This window comes from Staurois parvus, unplaced genomic scaffold, assembly GCF_062004578.1.
Source record: "Staurois parvus isolate SC_StPar_1 unplaced genomic scaffold, SC_StPar_1.0 ptg000525l, whole genome shotgun sequence".
Taxonomy (NCBI): domain Eukaryota; kingdom Metazoa; phylum Chordata; class Amphibia; order Anura; family Ranidae; genus Staurois; species Staurois parvus.
In genome coordinates, this window is record NW_028318321.1 from 9,845,979 (window position 1) to 9,867,533 (window position 21,555).

The 21,555-nt window shown below is 43.6% G+C and overlaps 1 protein-coding gene across 1 annotated transcript in view; it reads right to left on the minus strand.

The window, feature by feature from the left end:
* LOC149451734 (alpha-2-macroglobulin-like protein 1) overlaps positions 1–14,640 on the minus strand; it is a 151,645-nt gene extending 137,005 nt beyond the window's left edge. Inside the window, exons 1-5 of the mRNA XM_089690325.1 lie at positions 14,576–14,640; positions 12,217–12,400; positions 10,429–10,591; positions 3,807–3,859; positions 1,371–1,391 (exon numbers count right to left, since the gene is read on the minus strand). Of these exons, the coding sequence (XP_089546451.1) occupies positions 1,371–1,391; positions 3,807–3,859; positions 10,429–10,591; positions 12,217–12,400; positions 14,576–14,640 (486 nt within the window). The remainder of the gene's footprint in view (positions 1–1,370; positions 1,392–3,806; positions 3,860–10,428; positions 10,592–12,216; positions 12,401–14,575) is intronic.
* Positions 14,641–21,555: the final 6,915 nt, after the last annotated feature.

Genomic DNA, 21,555 nt, shown 5'->3' on the forward strand with positions numbered 1-21,555 from the left:
AAGGTGTGGTTGTGTAGGCAGAGCCACGCACAGCTACACTAAGTTTAAAAGACAACACATCGCTGTCACCCCACCCTGTGGTTTTGGTAAGTGGGGGGAGGGACAATTTAATGGTGGGGAGTTGAGTATTAATAAGGGTGTAATATGAAACTTGGTCCCAGGCTGTGCCTTTGAGAAAGTGGACTGGGGGAGGGGGGTAGTCAGAGTGGGAACAAAAATGCTTTTTAAATGATTGTGATCCATCACAGACCAGTTTTGTTTCCTACTGCAATCCAACATTATCCAAAAGAAACAAAAAGCTGTGATAGATAGCTATTTAGCTATTCACTGTACTGGTTGTGTTACTGAATTTTGCTTTTGATAGTTTCCCTTTTTATGTGCCTTTGCTGGCCATTTAGAAGGTCATTCAGTTTCTAGGGTAACTATCTGTGTCGTTCAGATTTGTATATGTATCTTCCAAATACATGACTACATCTAAAACAGGTTGAGCCACCAAATGTTTGCATTAAATGATGTATGAGCAACGTTGGAGGTAATGTATACTGGGCAGTCAGTTAGTGGTTAAAGTACAACATACTTTCAGTTTGTTTTTGATTTTCTTTTGTTAGCATTCACATTGACCTGTAAATATGGGTGGGCTTGGGTGTCCTCAAACTCATTTCTAGCCAAACTTCAAATTTGCACTCTTTTTTTATTCCACTGAGCTGTGGGCCAAGTCATTCCCACCACCCAGCATGTCTTTTTTGTTTATTTGAGCTGAGGGGTGGGAATGACCCAGGCTGCAGCCCACTGAAGTCAAATAAATAGCACAAGTTCAGAGTTTGGCTAAAGATGAGTTCAACCAGAGATGAGCTCCGAGGATGGCCAAGCTCATTCCTACATTGTATACTAAAAGAGGGGCCTTTCAGAGTCTGCCAAGCAAGATAGGCTACATTCATTAAGACATAAAGACTAGAGATGAGCTCCGAGGATGGCCAAGCTCATTCCTACGTTGTAAACTAAAAGAGGGGCCTTTCAGAGCCTGCCAAGCAAGATAGGCTACATTCATTAAGACATAAAGACTAGAGATGAGCTCCGAAGATGCCCAAGCTCATTCCTATGTTGTAAACTAAAAGAGGGGCCTTTCAGATCCTGCCAAGCAAGATAGGCTACATTCATTAAGACATAAAGCAAGGCAACCATAGCAAATACAAGTGATCATTACTCTATAAGATCCAAAATTCAAACATTGCATTCCAAATTCTTTTAAGCTGATTCACAAATACATGTGAAAAGGAAAGAGCACACCTATACACAATACTTTTAAACAATACACTTATAAACAAGACCTTAGAGATAGAAACGTGGAAGATGGGGGTTTTGTTACTCACCTGTATCTCCACTAAGGGGCACTACAGAGAGAAAAAGGGAAGAGTATTACACAGTTTAGGATTAAAAAAAGCAAAATGTTATACTATAAGTTAATATTCACCTTTATGCATAATTATTTTATTGGCAGAGATGCTATGGAAATACACTGCTCAAAAAAATTAAAGGAACACTTTGAAAACACATCAGAGCTCACTGGGGAAAAATATCATGCTAGATATCTATACTGATATGGACTGGGCATTGTGCTAGGAACGTAATGATGCCCCATCATTTGATGGAAATGAAAATTATCAACCTACAGAGGACTAGATTCGAAGGCACCCTGATAAATATTATTAATGATATCAAATTCATAATTCGGCACTTATATTGATGGCAAGCTTGAAAAATATTTGTGTTTTATGATTAATCATAATTAATATTAATATGTGTGAATGGCCTTGGACAAGTGATAGTGTTAAATTTCTTCAGTTATAGCTGAGACAGAAAAATATGACGGGAGTTAAGCTGAGCTAGTTAACCAGAAGAGAGCTGAGTATTCTATAATAAGGCAAAGCTGGTTACAGGACTCTGGTGTAAAATGTCAAGGGTGTTAGAAGTGACTCAAAATAGAATTACATAATGTATTCTAATAGTATCTGTGTGTATTTAGTTTGATTTAGAAGTTGGTAATATTGTTACATATGTAAATTTGTGGTTATACAACATTATTGGGATGTTGTAAAGATACGTTCTTAATTTATATTATCATTTAAATACAAGTAAGCTGATGTTACATCACCAGCTTATTATGGTCATTCCATATGTACCTGTCAATCAAAACACCATATATGTAGCGTCCCCTCCCTTCAATGAAATTGCTCTGCTAAGCAGTATTGTTTGCCATACAAGGTCCCAAGATCCCAAATTATGACGCTTACTGGCTTCATAAAAGGCTCTAAGGGACAGTCTCAGGGACTCAGACACACACTCACACACATGTCTGTCCATACAGATACGCATAAGAACATTCTGAGAAACTGGAACAGGTGCTGTAAGACAAGAATTAGTCACTTCTGTCAACTTCCGGCTTCTTCCCAAAGACTCCAGAAGGACAAACAACATGGAAGAAACACATGAGATACTGAACACAAGGGTGACACATCTTTAAACTTCTGCTTGATATTTCTGGTTTTATATACATGGAACTATTCATGATACACTTTACTTTGTTATTTTAGGCCATTGTGTGATAGAATAAAATCACACTTTATTTTTTATTTTAACGGCTCTTTCATTCATAATCGCCTCAAGACACTGAAGAAGTATTATATGTGTCTCAAAAATCCAACACACCCCAAAAATCAAAGTGAAAAAACGATTCAGCAGGCTAGTCCATTTTGCTGAAATTTCATTGCAGCAGCTCAAAATGGTACTCAGTAGTTTGTATGGCTCCCCACATGCTTGTATGCATGCCTGGCAACGTTGGGGCATGCTCCTAATGAGACAATGAATGGTGTCCTGGGGTATTTCCTCCCAGATTTGGACCAGGCCATCACTGAACTCCTGGACAGTCTGTGACAGCGTGAGAAAAGTGCAGTCGATAACCGGCCACTGCATTTACCGGTGATTTGCTGTGTCATTGGACACAGCTGATCACGTGGTAAACGACCACTGTGATTAGCGTTTTGCCATAGGACACAGCGATCACTGAGATTGCTGGGGGCGGGCCCTGGGAGCGCGGGAGGGCGCGTTCTGGGAGGACATCATATGACGCCCTCCCAGAACTGGACAACGGCAGTGTAACCATCATTCGGCTATAGTACGTCATTTGGCTATAGTACGGTTGGCAAGTGGTTAAATCATAATAACAGAAATCACCTAAATGGCCCTAATCAAAAGGAGGGGGCAGTCCTCCCAGGAAGGCTAATGGGGTCCAATGGTTTCTAATGGCAGCCCTGCCCTACTACCTTGCGCTCCAGGCTTTATTTCTGCATTATATGTGTAACAATTCTGAACTCAGATGCAACAATAAATAATAGCAGCTAGCACCAAGAGTGCTGATACAAACTCTAAAAAGTAAATGTAAATATAAGTGCAGCGCTATAATAACTGCTACCAATAATAACATGTAAAATCCAACAGGCTGGTTGTACCCAATATGATCAATCGATCACCTTATACATTGGGCCTGTCCATACATGGTCCCTGCTGAACCGGCTGAGATTTGAAACGTCTATGGCCAGCTTTAGGGTAAATTAAAGGATCAAAGGGTGCCTACCCCAAGATGAGAGAGTAGGTTTGCCTTTCAGTAAATAAGACAGGTTTGGTTTAAATCTCTTGACTTCAGTTTTCTTAAATCCATGAGGAGGATTTCTATAAAAGTAATCATACCTAAAAATCAAAACCATTCCCTTGCATATTTGCAGGTGACTTCATGATACAGTTTAACTTACAATGTCATTGACAGCCAGAAGATCCCTGTTAAAGGTCAATATTCGGATTTTCACTGAAAGACATTACAGACAGGGACATTTATGGGTAACTGCAAAAGCATTAGTAAAAATGGAACTGTGTTTCCATCAACAGGTTAATACATGATAAAAGTCAGAAGCATGAGCTTAACACAGAACTATAAGCAAAACCTTTTCCTTTTTGTATAGAGGAATGGAAGGTTATAACCTCGGTCAGATTTTTTTTTGCCATCTGTGTCCCATTGGGAAGATGTACCTTCACTTTCTATCCCATAGCCAACACAGGAAGGAAGAGGAAATCCCTTCAAATTAAGAGAATTCCTTGGGCCCCGTCCCCCAGGTCAACAGAATAAGTGTCCCCATTGGAATATTTCCCCTTTATTAATTTTCAGGGGAAAACACAAAATTTGGGATTTTCTTTTACTTTCACTTTCAATGATAATGGCCAACAGGTCAAATAGAGAGGGCACAGACAGCAGCAAAAACCTAAACTAAAAAAAAAGTTTTGCCTCACCAGCCACTTTATTAGGTACACTTTGCTAGTGTCAAAAAATATCCCCCACACCATTACAGCACCAGCCAGAACCATTGAAACAAGGCAGGATGGATCCATGCTTTCATGTTGTTAATGCCAAATTCTGACCCTACCATCTAAATGTTGCAGCAACCAGTCTGCCCATTCTCCTCTGACCTCTGACATCAACAAGGCATTTTCATCCACACAACTGCTGCTCACTGGATATTTTCTATTTTTCAGCAGTTTTTGAAATTCTCAGACCAGCATGTCTGGCCCCAAGAACCATGTCAGGAATGGACTTGCCAGTAATGGTGGGACTCACCTGCCTTGTGGGCTGCAGTACCAGGGCTGGCCAGTGGGTGCTCCCAGCAATCAGAGACTCAACCCTGCAGCCAGCCAAACACCTGAAGCTGATCATGCAGGTGTATTTAAGGGATGGCCAGACCTGCAGTCTCTGCCTTGGTGTGTGTTTTTCCTGGGCCCTGTATCTTGTTACCTGCATTCCTGTTCCCGTTCCTGTTCCTGTCTGATTTGTTGCTGACCCTGCCTGATCCGGACCTCTGCTGACTTCTCCTGTTTCATCCCTGGCTTGTGACCCCGACCATTCTCTGCCTGACCCCGACCAGTACCTACCTGCCCGATTGTTATTGACCTGGCCTGCCTGACGACGCTTGCATTGTATGTACTGTTATCTGTGGGTGGTTTGGTTTGGTTCGTTTGCACTGTGTTATGTTTTAGTATTGCACTGCGTTTATTTTTGTATTGTTAGTCTTTAATAAATTATATTGTTTATAACTTATCTGAAGCCTGCGTTTCCCTGCGTCAGTCACATACCTCTGGTCACACCCCGGAGCCCTGACATTACACCAAGGCCAATCCTGACCAGAAGTGGCTGCACAGGGAAGCCATCTTGGCTTGTTGCTGGGAAGGATGGATCTTGATGAGGTTGTGTATTTATCTCTGCTAGTGTTTGATGACAGAGAGTATGCTTATCAGACTCTGAGGGAGTATACCCGGGATCAACTACTAGAGTGTATACGGATCGCTCATGTTCTAGTAGATCAGGGCACAGAATTCTCTGAGGTGCAGCCATTGATTCAGGTTTGTGCTGAATTGGTTTCATCTGGTACCCCCAAATGCAGGGATGAATTTTTGCCGCCATTTAGTGCCGACCAGGTAGAGTCCCTGGTATGGTTATTAGAGGATGATGTGGATTACTTTCTGGAGCGTTATTCTGCATGTTCACCACAGATACAAAGAGATTGTATAAACGCAGTGCAGTCATTGACCAGACAGGCTTTGTGTAAACTGAGCTTTGTTCAACCCATACTGCAGACATGGTCAGACTTGTTGCACCCAGCCTCAGTCAGCTTACAACATCATTCCTTCACTCAAGGCACTCTTCCTGCATCCCCGACAGCACCCCCAGTGACTGCCCAGTATACTCTAACTACCACATACCAGTCCTCTGCTCCCACTCGCTGCACCTATCCTTTCTTTAACCCTGTAAAGAAGTCCTCTGTAGCAACTGCTCCCTCCTCTGTTCCATCTTCCAGCTCTTCTCTGTCCTCAGCTGCTCCATTCGTTTGCAGACCTGCGTTTACTTGCAGTGCCCCAGTAGTTAAAACCAGAAAAAAGCGGAAATTCTTTCCAACCAGTACCATCCTGCCAGTATCCAAACCGGTGAGCCTGCCGTCTGAGAACCTGCCTTCCGTGGTTCAGCCTAGTGCCTCGGCACCCGCACTTCAGCCTGATGTCTGTACCCAGCCTGATGTCTGTACCCAGCCTGATGAACTGATCCAGCCTGATGATCCTATCACGCCTGATGACCCAGTGCCCGCTGTCGAGCCAGACGATCCGGTACCTGATGACCCGGTGCCCACTGTCATGCCTGGTGACCCGATGCCCGCTGTCGAGCCAGACGATCCAATGCCTGATGACCCAGTGCCCGCGGTCATACCTGGTGACCCGATGCCCGCTGTGGAGCCAGACGATCCAATGCCTGATGACCCAGTGCCCGCTGTCATGCCTGGTGACCCGATGCCCGCTGTCGAGCCAGACGATCCAGCGCCAGATGACCCGGTGCCCGCTGTAGATCCAGACGATCCGGTACCTGATGACCCAGTGCCTGCTGTCATGCCTGGTGACCCGATGCCCGCTGTCGAGCCAGACGATCCAGCGCCAGATGACTCGGTGCCCACTGCCTTGCCAGATGACACGGTGCCCGCTGTCGAGCCAAATGACCTGATGCCTGGTGACCCAATGCCCGCTGTCGAGCCAGACGATCCAATGTCTGACCCAGTGCCCGCGGTCATGCCTGGTGACTCGGAGCCCACTGTCATGCCTGGTGACCCGATGCCCGCTGTCGAGCCAGACGATCCAATGCCTGATGACCCAGTGCCCGCGGTCATGCCTGGTGACCCGATGCCCGCTGTCGAGCCAGACGATCCAGCGCCAGATGACCCGGTGCCTGCTGTCGAGCCAGACGATCCGGTACCTGATGACCCGGTGCCCGCTGTCGTGCCAATTGACTCAGAGCCCACTGTCGTGCCTGGTGACTCGGTGCCCACTGCCTTGCCAGATGACGCGGTGCCCGCTGTCGAGCCAAATGACCTGATGCCTGGTGACCCGATGCCCGCTGTCCAGCCAGGCGATCCAATGTCCGACCCAGTGCCCGCGGTCATGCCAGTTGACTCGGAGCCCACTGTCGTGCCTGGTGACTCGGTGCCCACTGCCTTGCCAGATGACGCGGTGCCCACTGGCGAGCCAAATGACCTGATGCCTGGTGACCCGATGCCCGTTGTCGTGCCTGATGACTCGGTGCCCGCCGCTCCGCCTGGGGGCCCAATGCCTGCCGCCCCGCCTGGGGGCCCGGCGCCCGCCACCCCACCTGGGGGCCCGATGCCTGTCGCCCCGCCTGGGGGCCCGATGCCTGTCGCCCCTCCTGGGGGCCCGGTGCCCGCCGCTCCGCCTGGGGGCCCGATGCCTGTCGCCCTGCCTGGGGGCCTGATGCCTGTCGCCCCACCTGGGGGCCCGATGCCTGACGCCCCTCCTGGGGGCCCGGCGCCCGCCGCCCCGCCTGGGGGCCCGATGCCTGTCGCTCCGCCTGGTGGCCCGGTGCCTGCTGCTCTGCCGGGGAGCCCGGCGCCCGCCGCTCCACCTGGGGGCCCGGCGCCCGCTGCTCCGCCTGGTGGCCCGGTGCCTGCTGCTCCGCCTGGTGATCCGGTGTCCAGCTCGATGTGCCTCTGCCCGGAGTCCAGCTCGATGTGCCTCTGCCCGGAGTCCTGCCCGGAGTCCTGCCCGATGTGCCACTGCCCGGAGTCCTGCTTGGAGTCCTGCCCGATGTGCCGCTGCCCGGAGTCCTGCCCGATGTGCCGCTGCCCGGAGTCCTGCCCGATGTGCCGCTGCCCGGAGTCCTGCCCGGTGTGCCAGTCTTTGATATCCCGCCAGTTACCAGACCTGGGAGGTGGAACATTTTGCCCAGCTAGGACTGTTTGGAGCGTCCTGAGGCCGCTCCTTGGGGGGGGGGTACTGTCAGGAATGGACTTGCCAGTAATGGTGGGACTCACCTGCCTTGTGGGCTGCAGTACCAGGGCTGGCCAGCGGGTGCTCCTAGCAATCAGAGACTCAACCCTGCAGCCAGCCAAACACCTGAAGCTGATCATGCAGGTGTATTTAAGGGATGGCCAGACCTGCAGTCTCTGCCTTGGTGTGTGTTTTTCCTGGGCCCTGTATCTTGTTACCTGCATCCCTGTTCCTGTTCCTGTCTGACTGATTTGTTGCTGACCCTGCCTGATGCGGACCTCTGCTGACTTCTCCTGTTTCATCCCTGGCTTGTGACCCCGATGATTCTCTGCCTGACCCCTGTACCTACCTGCCCGATTGTTAATTACCCGGCCTGCCTGACGACGCTTGCATTGTATGTACTGTTATCTGTGGGTGGTTTGGTTTGGTTCGTTTGCACTGTGTTATGTTTTAGTATTGCACTGCGTTTATGTTTGTATTGTTAGTCTTTAATAAATTATATTGTTTATAACTTATCTGAAGCCTGCGTTTCCCTGCATCAGTCACATACCTCTGGTCACACCCCGGAGCCCTGACAAACCATGTCATGTTCAAAGTAATTTAAATCCCCTTTATTCCTCTTTTTGATGCTCAATTTGAACTTCAGCAAGTCGTCTTCACCATGTCCTTATGCCTAAATGCATTGAGTTGCTGCCATGTGATTGGCTGATTAACAACTAGTGTTACCAAGCAATTGAACAGGTGTACTTAATAAAGTGGCCGGTGAGTGTACTTCTTGGCCTTATGTTGGGCATATCTGTTCTTTTCAGTGTCCAGTAGGGGTGCTCCACCATCATTCTAGCCTTTTGGTAGGAAAGGCTGGCTGTATAGTATCCCTGCTGGTATGATGGGGACTCTGAAGGCCAGTACTGGCTGAAACAGAAACCGGGACACACACGGGATCTTGGTCATGGGAGTAATTCCTCCGGGAGAACTGAAGGGCCCTTCTGATTTGAATGTGTCTACACTGTCTGACCATGGGCTGGGAAGACAGAGAATCCGCTGAGTCAGTGTCCCATGGAAGTTGGTCACCCCAAAGGTGTTCTTAGTAGCACATAGAAGTGGGAACTTCATAATGTGTGAAGAGGCACATGGTCATGGCACTAAAGCTTTTTATGCACCAGGCCTCTTTAGGCTAGACACTTTGAGCCTAGAATATTGCACCTTTTCACAATATTCTAATTTTCTGAGATTGTGGATTTGGGGTTTTCATGAGCTGTAAGCCATAATCATCACAATTATGACAAATCACGGCTTGAACTATCTTGCTTTGCATGTAATGAGTCTATCTCATATATTAGTTTCACCTTTTAAGTTGCATTACTGAAATAAATTAACTTTTGCACGATATTCTAATTTTTCGAGTTTCACCTGTATATTAAAAAAATGAGGTAGGGCTTTAGGTGTTTGCCCTTCATGTTGTAACAAATGATACTGAAATCCCTAAAAAAGTTTATTTTTGAGTAATGGAAATCTTGCATTCCCTCGTTCCCCAGTCTTAAAACCAATATTAAGGTATTGACCATAAATTACTAATATTAAGTCTACGCTAGCCAGTAGCTCTGTACAGTCAGTTTTTGGATATCAATTTTCCAAGATCCTTCAGTTAGTCACATGCCTGCTTATCAGTGAGTTGCCTATGCATAGATTTATTCTTGTAGGAATTTTATTAACATTTTTTTATAGCATGGGGGTAATTATTCAAAGGACTGCTATAATGAAAAACCTTGCCTTGATAAACATATGGGTAATTAATAACACTCCCAGCAATCATACTATTAAGGATATGACTTACTGTTTTATTAAACATACCTTTATTTATATTTCTCCATAACTGTACATGCAGGCCAAGCTGTCCAGATGCTCGACGGGTCTTGAAGACTGTAGCCATTATACTGTTAAGGGAGCTTATAACGATCACTTTTTATTTATAATGATATAGGGCTCACTTACACTGTGTGGCAATAACATGTATGTTACCAAACACGCATTACTGTGTTGTGGTTCAGTTAATTTTTAATGGCACCTGGCTCAGTTAATGAAAGCATCTGCACTGCAGTACACCATGATGCATTGTTATGCACTACTGTGCATTGCGTGTGTGCTGTGCCACCAAAAATGCTGTTGTAAAATGTTGGTAGCCTATTCAAATGAATGGGCTACTTAAAATTCAGTGCTAGTTTAATGAGTCATATAGTCCATATTAACGCAAAATATACTGTAATGGACCAGCTAGGTGTGAATGGGCCTTTAACATTTGTTAAAAATACTGCTATAACTGTTTAAAATCCAGCTCCAGATAACACCACTTTTTAATCTGTTTAATCTGATACATACTACATATCCACTATAGAGTACCATGTATATAGAGTGACAATGCTGCATTAATTTCACTAAAGAACAAAAAAGCCCTATAATAGGAAGTGTAGAGACAATAAATCTACTGATAAGATCAATAAGTAAAGAAATGATGTTTCAGGGGAGACTCAGAAAACAAAAAGGTATAGACTATATATGACTTACCAGTCTCCCCTCGTTTGTACACAGGTTTGTCAGTCTGAATGAGAGTGAAAAAGCCCATATTGCGCACCAGCAAGTTTTTACTTTCGGATAACTGCATGTTTGGCCCAACAATAGAAATGTGAATTGATATCACTTCTTCTTTCCCTCCATGTGGAAGAGGACACTGAGAAAGACACAACAGTTCTTAACATTGATACTCTTATCCATTAGGCTATGTTGCTTTAAAGCATGACATTGTAAAGATGAATTCCAGGTATCTTTAAATAGTGATATTGTTCCAGCATGTACTAATGTAAATATGCATATACAGTACCATACCTGTCTAAACCCTCTGGCAGCTGGAAATCACAGTAGTAGGCACCGCTACTCTAGTGATCCCTAATAGCGCCAGGTCACGTGCTGAATTGCTGCCCTGCTGCTTACTAAACACAGGAGGACACCTGCTAGACACAAGCACCATTCCAAAAACGCATTACATTTTCTCGATGCATGCAAAGCGTTCAATGATTGGATGAGGTAGAGATTGTGACATCACTGTCCTGCCTCTCCACTTCATCCAATCAGAGAACATTTTCATTTCTTTGAGTAAATGTAAATGGGGCCCAAACCAATTGGACAGGTCATAAGCTAGTGGAGATCACTGTAGTAGTGGTGCCTACTACAGTGATCCCCAGCTTCCAGGGGTATAGGCCAGGTATGGAATATTCTGTAGATGGGCCAATGTAACTATGTAAAAATATCCATATCTTGAATTCTTCTTTGATTTCCTCCATAAGGCAATACAAAGTCTAGTTAGATTAGTTAGAGTTGGATTTTACGTTTTCATGATTCTGACAAATTTTAACAATGTTTAATGCTCTGCTAATTTATTTAGACATGAAAGAGAACAATTCAAGAAAAATTATTTTTAAGAATTTGAATATCCATCTTTAAGTTATTATAGTGCAATCTTATTCCCTAGGGACAGGTTTTTGCAATACAAGTTGTATTGTCACCCTATTAGAGCAGAAATATCCACTGACTGTTGGACTATACAGTTCCCAAGTAAGCTGGACTGTCTCCTGGCTACAATTTTGCTGCTGGAGGAAGGAAAAACTGGCAGTTCCAATTTTTCTTTCTCTCTTTTTTTTTTAGAAAGAAATACCATATCTGCTTTCCCGCTATTTTTTTAATACAGACCCATGTACCATTATTTTCCAGTGTTTAGAAGCATCCTCTGCCCTGCTTATCTCACACATAAATTATTTTCCTGTTGGTCATTTCTCAGTTAATTCTTAGCCTTCTGTATCCCCTGTCTGCAATTATGTCCCCCCCCCCTTTTTCTTGCCCTCCTTCCCAAAGTGCTATGGTCAGTTTTCTCTTTGATTTCCCTTCCAGCTTCTGCCATGACCAGCTTCCTCTCTACCTCTTTAATGCTCTTCTGTCCATGATTAGTTTCTATTTATCTCCTGTATTTACCTGCCCAACCCACGACCAGTTGCCAATCTGTCTCCTCTTTCTCACCAAAGTGTTCATGATCAGCTCCTATTATGCCTCTTCTCCCAATGGCCTATGATCAGCTGCCCCCCACCACCATCCAGCAAAGATCAGCTGTTACTCCCATCAGCTCCAGTAGGATAGCATTCCTGACCAGTCAATACATGTCCAGTTAAAATATTGTGTGATTGGTTACAAGCTTGTAATAAATCCCATGGAATAAAAACCATTCTGCCTAAATTAACCTGTTGATGAACAGGCACTTGTTTACAGCTTCAACAATTCGGTATGAAACATGTCTGGCTTGGCTACCTTGAACTGAATGCATCTGAATAACTTAGGTGGGATCATTTCCTGCTCCAGTAGGGAGTCATCCTGAGTCCCGTGCTGTAAGGTGACAGTAATGTTCAATGTCTCTCTGGCTCCAATGATGTCCAAACATAAAGTCTCAGTGGATGGGTATTCGATCTGTGCTGGGACTAACAGCAGATAATTTCTTAAAGAAAAAAAAGAGAATAGCATCAGATTATTCTACTATTTTTTTGCTCTGTTTTACATCTCCACGGGATTCCTTTTTCTCCACTCTCCTTTCTTCTATGTTTTTGAATTCTTGTTTTATTGTCTGTGCTCATGTGAGTTATGGTGCCAGTCTGTCTCCAATTGTCACTTCCATTATTATTGTATAAGCTTCTTATGTGAGGGAAGAAATAAAGGCAATCTGTTTGCAAGGAAAGAACACATACAGGTAGCACTTGAAATAACATGTTTTTGCCATTCTGTTGGTGTCTGTATTGAGGCTACCATAAAAAAACTCATTGGAGCAAATTTAAATAATTTCCTCAGTGCCTAGGTACAGAACAATGCTCCTGTCTACTCTATAACACTGATTTCACTTGTGATTAACTCACTTTAAAGAAAACCTGTAATAAGAAAGTATGGAGGTTGCCATTTCTAACTTTTCGTTCCAAAGGTATTGGTTCAATGGGTATTATTAAGATCCAGTGCATTCAGTCTTGTCTATGGCACTGACCTAAAACAAGTGTAAAATGTAGGAGATCTGGCTAAATATATCAATATCAAGGCCCATTGTGGGCACCTAGCTTTTTCAGATTAGTACAGATACTGTATCTCTCACATTTTCTGTCTCTTTACAGATATCTCCAGGTCTCAGGTACCCAAGCAGAATTCAGGATACAAGAGCAGTGCTCACAGGGAACCACAATTAATAAATGGCATCCAAACCCAGGTGCACAGGCTCTATGGCATCCTCCAACTACTGTGTTCAAGGTAAACTGACAGAGACAGCCAGTAACTCAAAAATCCATGTGAAGATTTTTTATTGAATATACAGGAGTGACATAAAAGCAAGCTGACATGTTTTGGCACACAGCCTTGTTCACAGCATAATATTGCATATGCAAAATAGGTAACTTAAATACAAAAATCCCCACCCAAAAGTGGGGATTTAATGTCTAACATACAATCCTATCAGGAGGCAGATGTTAACTCAGATGTATGCTTTTGTAGAAATATAATTTTTTTAAACGTATTTACATCTTTCCTCTATAGGTAACAAACCCGTGTGTTCCTACAAATAATTCTGCTTTTGGACCTGTAATACGGATGTAGATTTGGAATAAGAACATACAATATATTTACACATTGTGTTTGCATGTTATATATGAAAGAGTTAATACAATTCTCATCCTATGGATCTGAATATTATGCTCCACATATGTCATCCTAGTCTGGTTTTAATTGCAGATCAGCTTAATTGTTTAATTGATCAAATACAGATGCTGTGAGTCCACCCCCACTTTTGAGTGGGAATTTTTGTGTTTATATGTTCTGTTTTGTATATGCAATATTATGCTGTGAACAAGGCTGTGTGCCGAAACGCATCAGCTTGCTTTTATGTCACTCCTGTATATTCAATAAAAATCATCACATGGATTTTGGACTTGTCGGCTCTCACTATCAGTTTGCACCCAAGCAAGAATTGCAGGTCAGGAAAGTCTAAATTTATAATTGGCATATTTGATATGGTGCAATACCTCAAATTTAAGCCACTGGACCAGCATGACAACTAACATTTTCAAAAGAGAAGGAAACCATACAACATACATCCTTTAAAACAGTTTTCAATCAATCAATCAACAGTTGATCAATTTTGTTGTCATAGAATTAGAATACTGGTTTTATGTCACATTATTTCATTTATTCAATGGTTCAAAAATTCAAAAATAAGCTTGAATAGCTTTTATAATTCAGAAACATACAAAGGAAAAACTAAGCAAGAAAAGCAACAAATACTATTTCCACAATTGAGGACATCACCATACTGCCTTACAGTACGAAATACTGCCATGAAAAGAAGGTTGAAGATGATCCCTAAGGGACTTTAGTTTTTACATCAGAGGCTAAAAGAAAGGAGGTAAAAGCTTGTGTCACTGCTTACTGCCAAAAAAACCCAATCACATCTGTGTCTGGCCATCATGGCCACTACTTCTTGAAAGTACATTGCTACTATGTGCATGTAACATGTTCTTCTGCACCATGAGCCACGAATGCCCAGATGTAATGAAGCCAGTCCTCTGCTCTATTGATATCAAATTTGACCAAATATCAACCCCCAATCAATGTTTAGTAAAAGAAATAAAGTTTTGCTTACAAAAATGATTGCTGTCCAAGGGTAGATGAGAACAGAACACAAACTAGGAGAATAGGAAGCCACATGGCAGAGAAACAAGTGCAAAGTTCTGTTCCAGCGACTCTTCCAAGCTTAATTGAATTGTTCTTGCTATTTCAGGCAGGTTAGGTGCCCTGATTTTCTCCTTGTGTCATCTAATGTCTATTTTGGCAAGTCTCCTCAGTTCTCATTCACTTTCTTATCCCTTTTTATTAATGTGAGGATCCTCCCCATGCATGGTAACTTTTAATGAAGTTATTTCCTACAAGCTTTGTGTACACATAAGGCTAAACATAACTCATTTCCTGGCCTTGGGATAATTTCTAGTGTACAAACTCCCAGTCAGCCTCATGTGTAACAGATAAAGAAAATGTATCCCCAAAAGAAATGACCCCTCCCCCCCATATGTAGGCTTTTTTTAGGGGGAGATTTCCTAAAACTGGTGCACTCAGAATCTGGTACAGCTGTGAATGTTAGCCAATCAGCTTCTAAGTTCAGCTTGTTCAACTAATCTTTGCCAATAAAACCTGGAAGCTGATCAGTTTATATGCATAGCTGCACCAGATTTTGCACTCTCTAGTTTTAGTAAAAACCAATGATTCCATATAATCTGAAATCAGCTCTATGAACACTAACAGTGGAACCATGCTTTCCAGCATCAGCACATATAAAACTAGCAGGCTTCCCAAGCTCAACCATATTTAAAAGTATAAAAAAAGGCAAACTACAATTTTTGTTCTCCCCATCATCATTTAATATACTTACTGAATCTGAACTTTGATTGTAGTAAGTCCAAAGAGCTCCATGCAGACACACCAGAGCTGTAAAATGCAACAATGTTTGCTGGGTCTTCAGGGACAGCAGAAGATACTAACTGCTAAGCTGATATTCCCTATACCAGGGGTGTCCAAACTTTTTTCAAAGAGGGCCAGATTGGATGAAGTGAACATGGTGGAGGGCCGAACATTTTTCCGATCATTCTTTGAACCATTACAATTAAATGCAAATAAATTATTTTATGCCAAGTTAATTGCAAACAACATACTTTTCATTTCATAACATTAAGATCAACTGACAGCTGAGTTTTCACAATGTATTGAAAATAAATGAAAAAAAAACTTACCTGGACTAATGTGAAGGGTGAAAAAGGTAGCTGGAGCTGAAGTCTCTGCTCGGCAGCCGGGAGGGGAAGAGAAACACACTTCACGCTGGAAGCCCGGCCCTGACGTCCCCGCCCTCTGTCGCTCCCAGCGTGGCGCAGTCACGCATGCGCACTGCTCTCAAGCAGAAGACTGTCTGCCACAGAAGGGAGGGCCGTGCGACAGCCGCATTTACACAGACCAGGGAGAACGCGCCGCAGTCAGGCATGCGCACTGTCCTCTGCTCTCAAGCAGAAGACTGTCTGCCATAGAAGGGAGGGCCGTGGGAGGGCCACATTACACAGAGCAGGGAGGGCTGTTGGAGGACCGTATTAAACCGACCCGGGCCGTAAATGGCCCGCGGGCCGGACTTTGGATATGCCTGCCCTATACAGTCTATGTACAGTATATGCACTTGCAATAATATGTTCACATAAGAATCATTAGTGTGACATCAAGACAGGTCTCAGACAAGTTAGTGACAGCACCGTTTTTAAATTAAAGCCACAACAATGAATTTATTCCTGCACTCTTGATTGATAACAGGTACCAGAGACGTCCAACATGTTAGGGTACCTTGTATGTGCCTGGATGGGTTAACAAGCATTAAGGGTTGAAGGGTTAGAATGGTCTTATCCTACATTTTTCACAGGCAGGTGGCTCGATCAGGGCACATGGGCTGCCCAATGCACCCCAGCAGCAAAAGATTCCTGCTACAAGCGATGTAGAATGCTTACCAAGGCCCGGAAAATGACTGAAGCAGACAGAAGGTTAACAAGTCCTAAGAAACAAATGATTACAGGAAAGTGTTTTCTGAGCTACTGATGACTTTGAACAGGAAACACTAAATCATTAATTGAAATGCATGTAACACACAGGCCAGGGCCTCCAGGAAGTAGGTGGAGTACCCCCAGAGACAGGGAGGCCTGACATTTCACCTCAGGGTGTATTCTTTAGAAAATAGATACAGATGGGCACCAATCCCTTTTAAATAAAAACAAAAAAGGAGTATATTGACTCAAACTCCAGGGAGAGAGGGGCAGGGAATTTATACACCCATTACTAACCTGCAGACTCAAACACAAACAACCAACTCCAATTTAAGTACCATCTCTATGCTGATGACACACAAAACTATCTTTCTACCCCTCATCTCACCCCTTCAGTCTCCTCTCGCATTACTAACCTACTAAGCGACATATCAGCATGGATGTCACTCCACTTCCTAAAACTCAATCTTTCCAAAACAGAGCTCATACTATTCCCTCCAACCCGTGCCCCCTCCCCTGACTTCTCCATTAAGATCAATAACACAATCATCAGTCCCTCCCCTCATGCCAGGGTACTAGGTGTAATCCTAGACTCCCATCTGTCCTTTCAGCCCCAAATCCAATCGCTGTCTAAATCTTGTAGACTTCAACTCCGCAACATCTCCAAGATACACCCGTTCTTAACCACGGAAACCACTAAGCAACTTATCCACTCCCTTGTTATATCTCACTTTGACTATTGTAACTCCCTCCTCAATGGCCTACCTCATCGCAGGCTATCCCCTCTTCAGTCTATCATGAATGCTGCTGCCAGACTCATCCACCTTACTAACGTTCCATATCTGCCATCCCTCTCTGCCAATCCCTCCACTGGCTTCCCATTGCCCAACGGATACAATTCAAAACTTTAACAATCAGATATAAAGCCATTTATAACTCTGCCCCAAATTACATCACCGATCGTGTCTCCAAATATCACCCAAACCGTACTCTCTACTCCTCACACAACCTCCTGCTCTCTAGCTCCTTTGTCTCCTCCTCCCATGCTTGTCTCCAGGACTCCTCCAGAGCTTCCCCCATCCTCTGGAATTCTCTACCCCAATTTATCAAACTATCTCCTACTCTGCTCAATTTTAGGTGATCTCTGAAAACCTGTCTCTTCAGGGAAGAGGCAGTGGCAATTAACTTCCTACTGATTGGCTAGAAGAAACAAATATTCATAACTCAATTTTCTGTAGTATCTTCATAGAGGTACCGATGACATGTACTGGCAGCAGAGAGAAACCACAGCGCCACTGGATCTAAGGGAAAACCATATGAACAAAAATACTATAAATTAGTTTTTCTAACTACCACCCAGCAAAAATATATTTGGATAGTATACCCTGTTTAGGACAGGGTGCTACATGGATTTTAGTAATCCTGTTTGTCTACATTGCACTACCAGATGTCAGTGACTTGTGTTTAAAGCTGAAGTTTATGTAGGAATGTTATTGCATAGTTACATTGTTCAGCTTGGGTCAATGTAGCTATACATATCTCATATTTGAACGATCACCGTAGAAGATGCAAATCCCTGTTAGTTCTCAATACTACAGTGATAACAGCAGTCTTTAGGGTCCAGTGCCAAAGAGCCGCCTTTCTGCATAGTAACCCCAAAGGGTTCCTTGCTCAACACTGTTGCTATTCACAGGATACAAGGCACTCTGAATGGATGAGGAGAACAGTGATTTCACAATCTCCATTTTGTCAAATAGAGAACATTTAAAAAAATGTTTTGTAAATGGCAGCAGTGCTGAACAAATGTGGTTCATTTGCAGAATAGCAGCCATTTGGCACTGGACCTGGTAGACTGTTGCTTCAGTGATTTGCAGCTTCCACAAAGATTGGTTGGGTTTGAGATATGCATAATTACATTGATGAACCAATTTATCCATGCAATAAAGTTCATAGCTAAATTTCAGCTTTACAGCCCAACTCTGATAAAAGTAAAAATCTTCCATTATCATTGCAATTATTCTGTAACAAATCAGCAATGCAAGCATGCTTTGACATTTCTTTTATGTAGGATGTTGGCTCATTTCTTCTATGTCTTCTGCGTATTTATTTGGTTTACAGAGGTTGTAGATTTTAGAGAGGTCAACTGGAGAAAGCAGAAGGCTGGTCGGGTTTGGACAATGTTGAGATTTCAAGAGATACTGTTAGGATTTTAAGCACATGGAGTGCTGAATAAGGCATTTGAAGATCTGAGTAGACCCTGCTATGGACCTTCATTATCGTTTTTGATACTGTTGAGCACATATGTGGTACTAAGCGTTTACTTTCAATTACCTGTCACCTTTAAGATTCTGTCCTTGCTAAGATACCTTCTCATTTGAGAACAATCTCAGGAAACAATTAACCACAGCTATTTGCTATAAGAATTAAGACAGCTGAAACGACAAAGAACTTTTACTTAGAAGAGCCCAAGGCTCTTTATAGTTTTACATACTGCCAAAAGTCAATATCCCCTCATTAATGTTTAATAACTAATAATCTCTATTTTATATGTATATTTTAAAAAACAAAAATCGTTTTTTGCCTGCCTTCTAGTCTAAGGTTGCAGGATATTAGGAAATAGAGCAAGGTAAATCATAAAACTAGCAAGGATAATACATAAGAAGTGATTTCTGTACAGAACTGGTTAGAACACTCCCGCCCTTCCATCCTCCCTTCCCTTCTCACCAAATTGTGACTGTAGATACACTGTAAGATGTATCCTTTGTGAATGATTGCATGCTGTTGTCACATTTCTAGGAAGATGCAGTGAGAGGTAATAGTAATTGAAAGGAAATTAATTGTAGTTTCTGCTGTTGGGAGGTTAAGCCCCTGGTCACATCAAAACCGATTTTAAAATTGTGTGACTTACAGTGAAGTTGCCGATTTAAAAATCGGGTGACCTGCCGATTTCAGTTGCAATTTGCAAGACATCTGACACAGAGGTCTATGCAAACTGCAACAAAAGCAGTGCATGCACTACTTTAGAAATTGGTGTGGCTCTGAGCAAGTCGGAACCGCACCGATATAACCGCTCTAATAGTGGACAATAGGGTGTGACTTGGCATACGACTGCAATAAAAAACACACTGCATAATTCTCTCCCTAACTAACTGCAGGTTGGCCAGATCATCTTTTCTGGAAAAGCAGATTCCATTAGCAACAGTCCGTAGTTGTAAAGTTCCTGATTGCAGGGAAATTCCAGCCGGGTGACCCACTAGGGAGGCCACATGCTTCAGCAGGACTACATGGCATAGCAGCCCTTCTGCGAGCAAACCCATGTGCAGGTTCCAGCTCTGCTCTCCCCTTGTATTTACTTTATGTGGCTTACAACAGAAGGTATCACCCAAGAAAACCAGGGAAAAGATCTGAGACACTGTTAACCCTTCTATCAAGGGAACTTTATTGCATAGCTACACAGTACAATTAATACAACAGAAATATATTCAATGGTACCCCATAAGCTCCTGCTTACAGGCAGATCCTGACATTATTGTCTGGATCCTTGCAGAGCCTGGATCGGCTCTGTGATGTCAGCCAACACAGGAGTCACAGGAGTGCAGAACTAAGTGTTTGACCCACAGGAGAAGTATGGGCAAACGAGCTTTGGCCATACTGCTCCTTGTAAATATGTGCTTCCCTAGTATGCAGGTTGGGGCTGGACATAGGGCACACTGGGTGTCACGTACTTTGGTTGAAGGCTGAGTTGACGAGAGGGTCTCCCTTGTGGTTCTGGCATGAGCACCCCTGAATGTGTTGACAGAGGTACAAGGGTCAAAGAAGCATGGGTGCCTATAGCGTGATAGCAGGTGACTGTTAGGGATGTAGTTAAGGTGAGTCAGGGTCATACACAGCGAAACAGCAGCATGGTCAGGAGGCAGGCTGGGGTCAGTTCCAGGTTAACAAGCAGAGCAAGGTCCAGTAACAAGCCAAGGTCAGCATCAGGAGATCAGGCAGAGAATAATCAGAGGCAAGCCAAGGTCAGCACCAGGAGATCAGGCAGAGAGTAGTCTAAGGCAAGCCAAGGTCAGAATCCAGAATCCACAGAGCAAGGTCAGGAGCAAGCTGGGTCAGCAATAGTTTAAAAAATTAAAAATAAAAACCTACTGACACTAGTGGCAGAACTACCAGGGTTGCAAAGGTCGCTATTGCGACCGGGCCCTGGCAATCTGCCACCGGGCTTCGAGGAACAGGTTCCTGGGTTTGAGGCTGCTCAGTCTAAAATGCCCAGGCCTATTTTTTGTCCCAGTCCGGGTCTTCAAATATGTGTTTGTAGTGTTCAATAGAAAAAAAGTGACTATTTAATTTAATATTCTCCTTAAAGTGTCACTAAAGGAAAAACCTATTTTTGTTATTGGCAGTGGTGAAGGATTAGAACTTCTGTCAGTTTGTATTGCTGTCTGTGTCCCCATTAGGGAGATTCCCCATCTCTATTTTTCCTGTTTACTGATATCATTAAAAGTGTTTGTAAAAGAAAATCCCAAATTTTGGGCTGACATCAGAATAGTAATAGAGGGGAAATCTTCCAACTAGGATGCTATTTCTGGTGACACCCAGGGATTCTCTAACTTTGGAGGGATTTTCTTTCACTTCCTGTTTTGGCTATTAATATTTTTATACAAGAGCCTGCATAGTATTGCACACGTGGTTAATGGATTGTGGGTGCAATCTCAGGCTCCTGCACACTCTCTCTGCAGCTTTCTGCCTGTACCTACGTAAGGGTTTTCAGTTAGAAAGCTGGAGGGAGTGTGAATGGACAAGTGCACTGATCAGCGCACTTGTAGTCCATTAAGAACTGCAAGCCGTCTGCTGCGGACTTGAACTTTATTTGTTCACAGATCTAGGTGAATTAATGACATGGCTATGCAGGCAAAGAAGAACTCTCACTTGTCAGTTGGATGGGTTCAGGGGGTGAGGAGGGGTGATGGAATATGTTACATGGTAAACCCAGAATAACAGTGAAACATATGCCATGTTCTAAAAAGTGAACTTATCTTTTACCACCTGCCAGGACCGC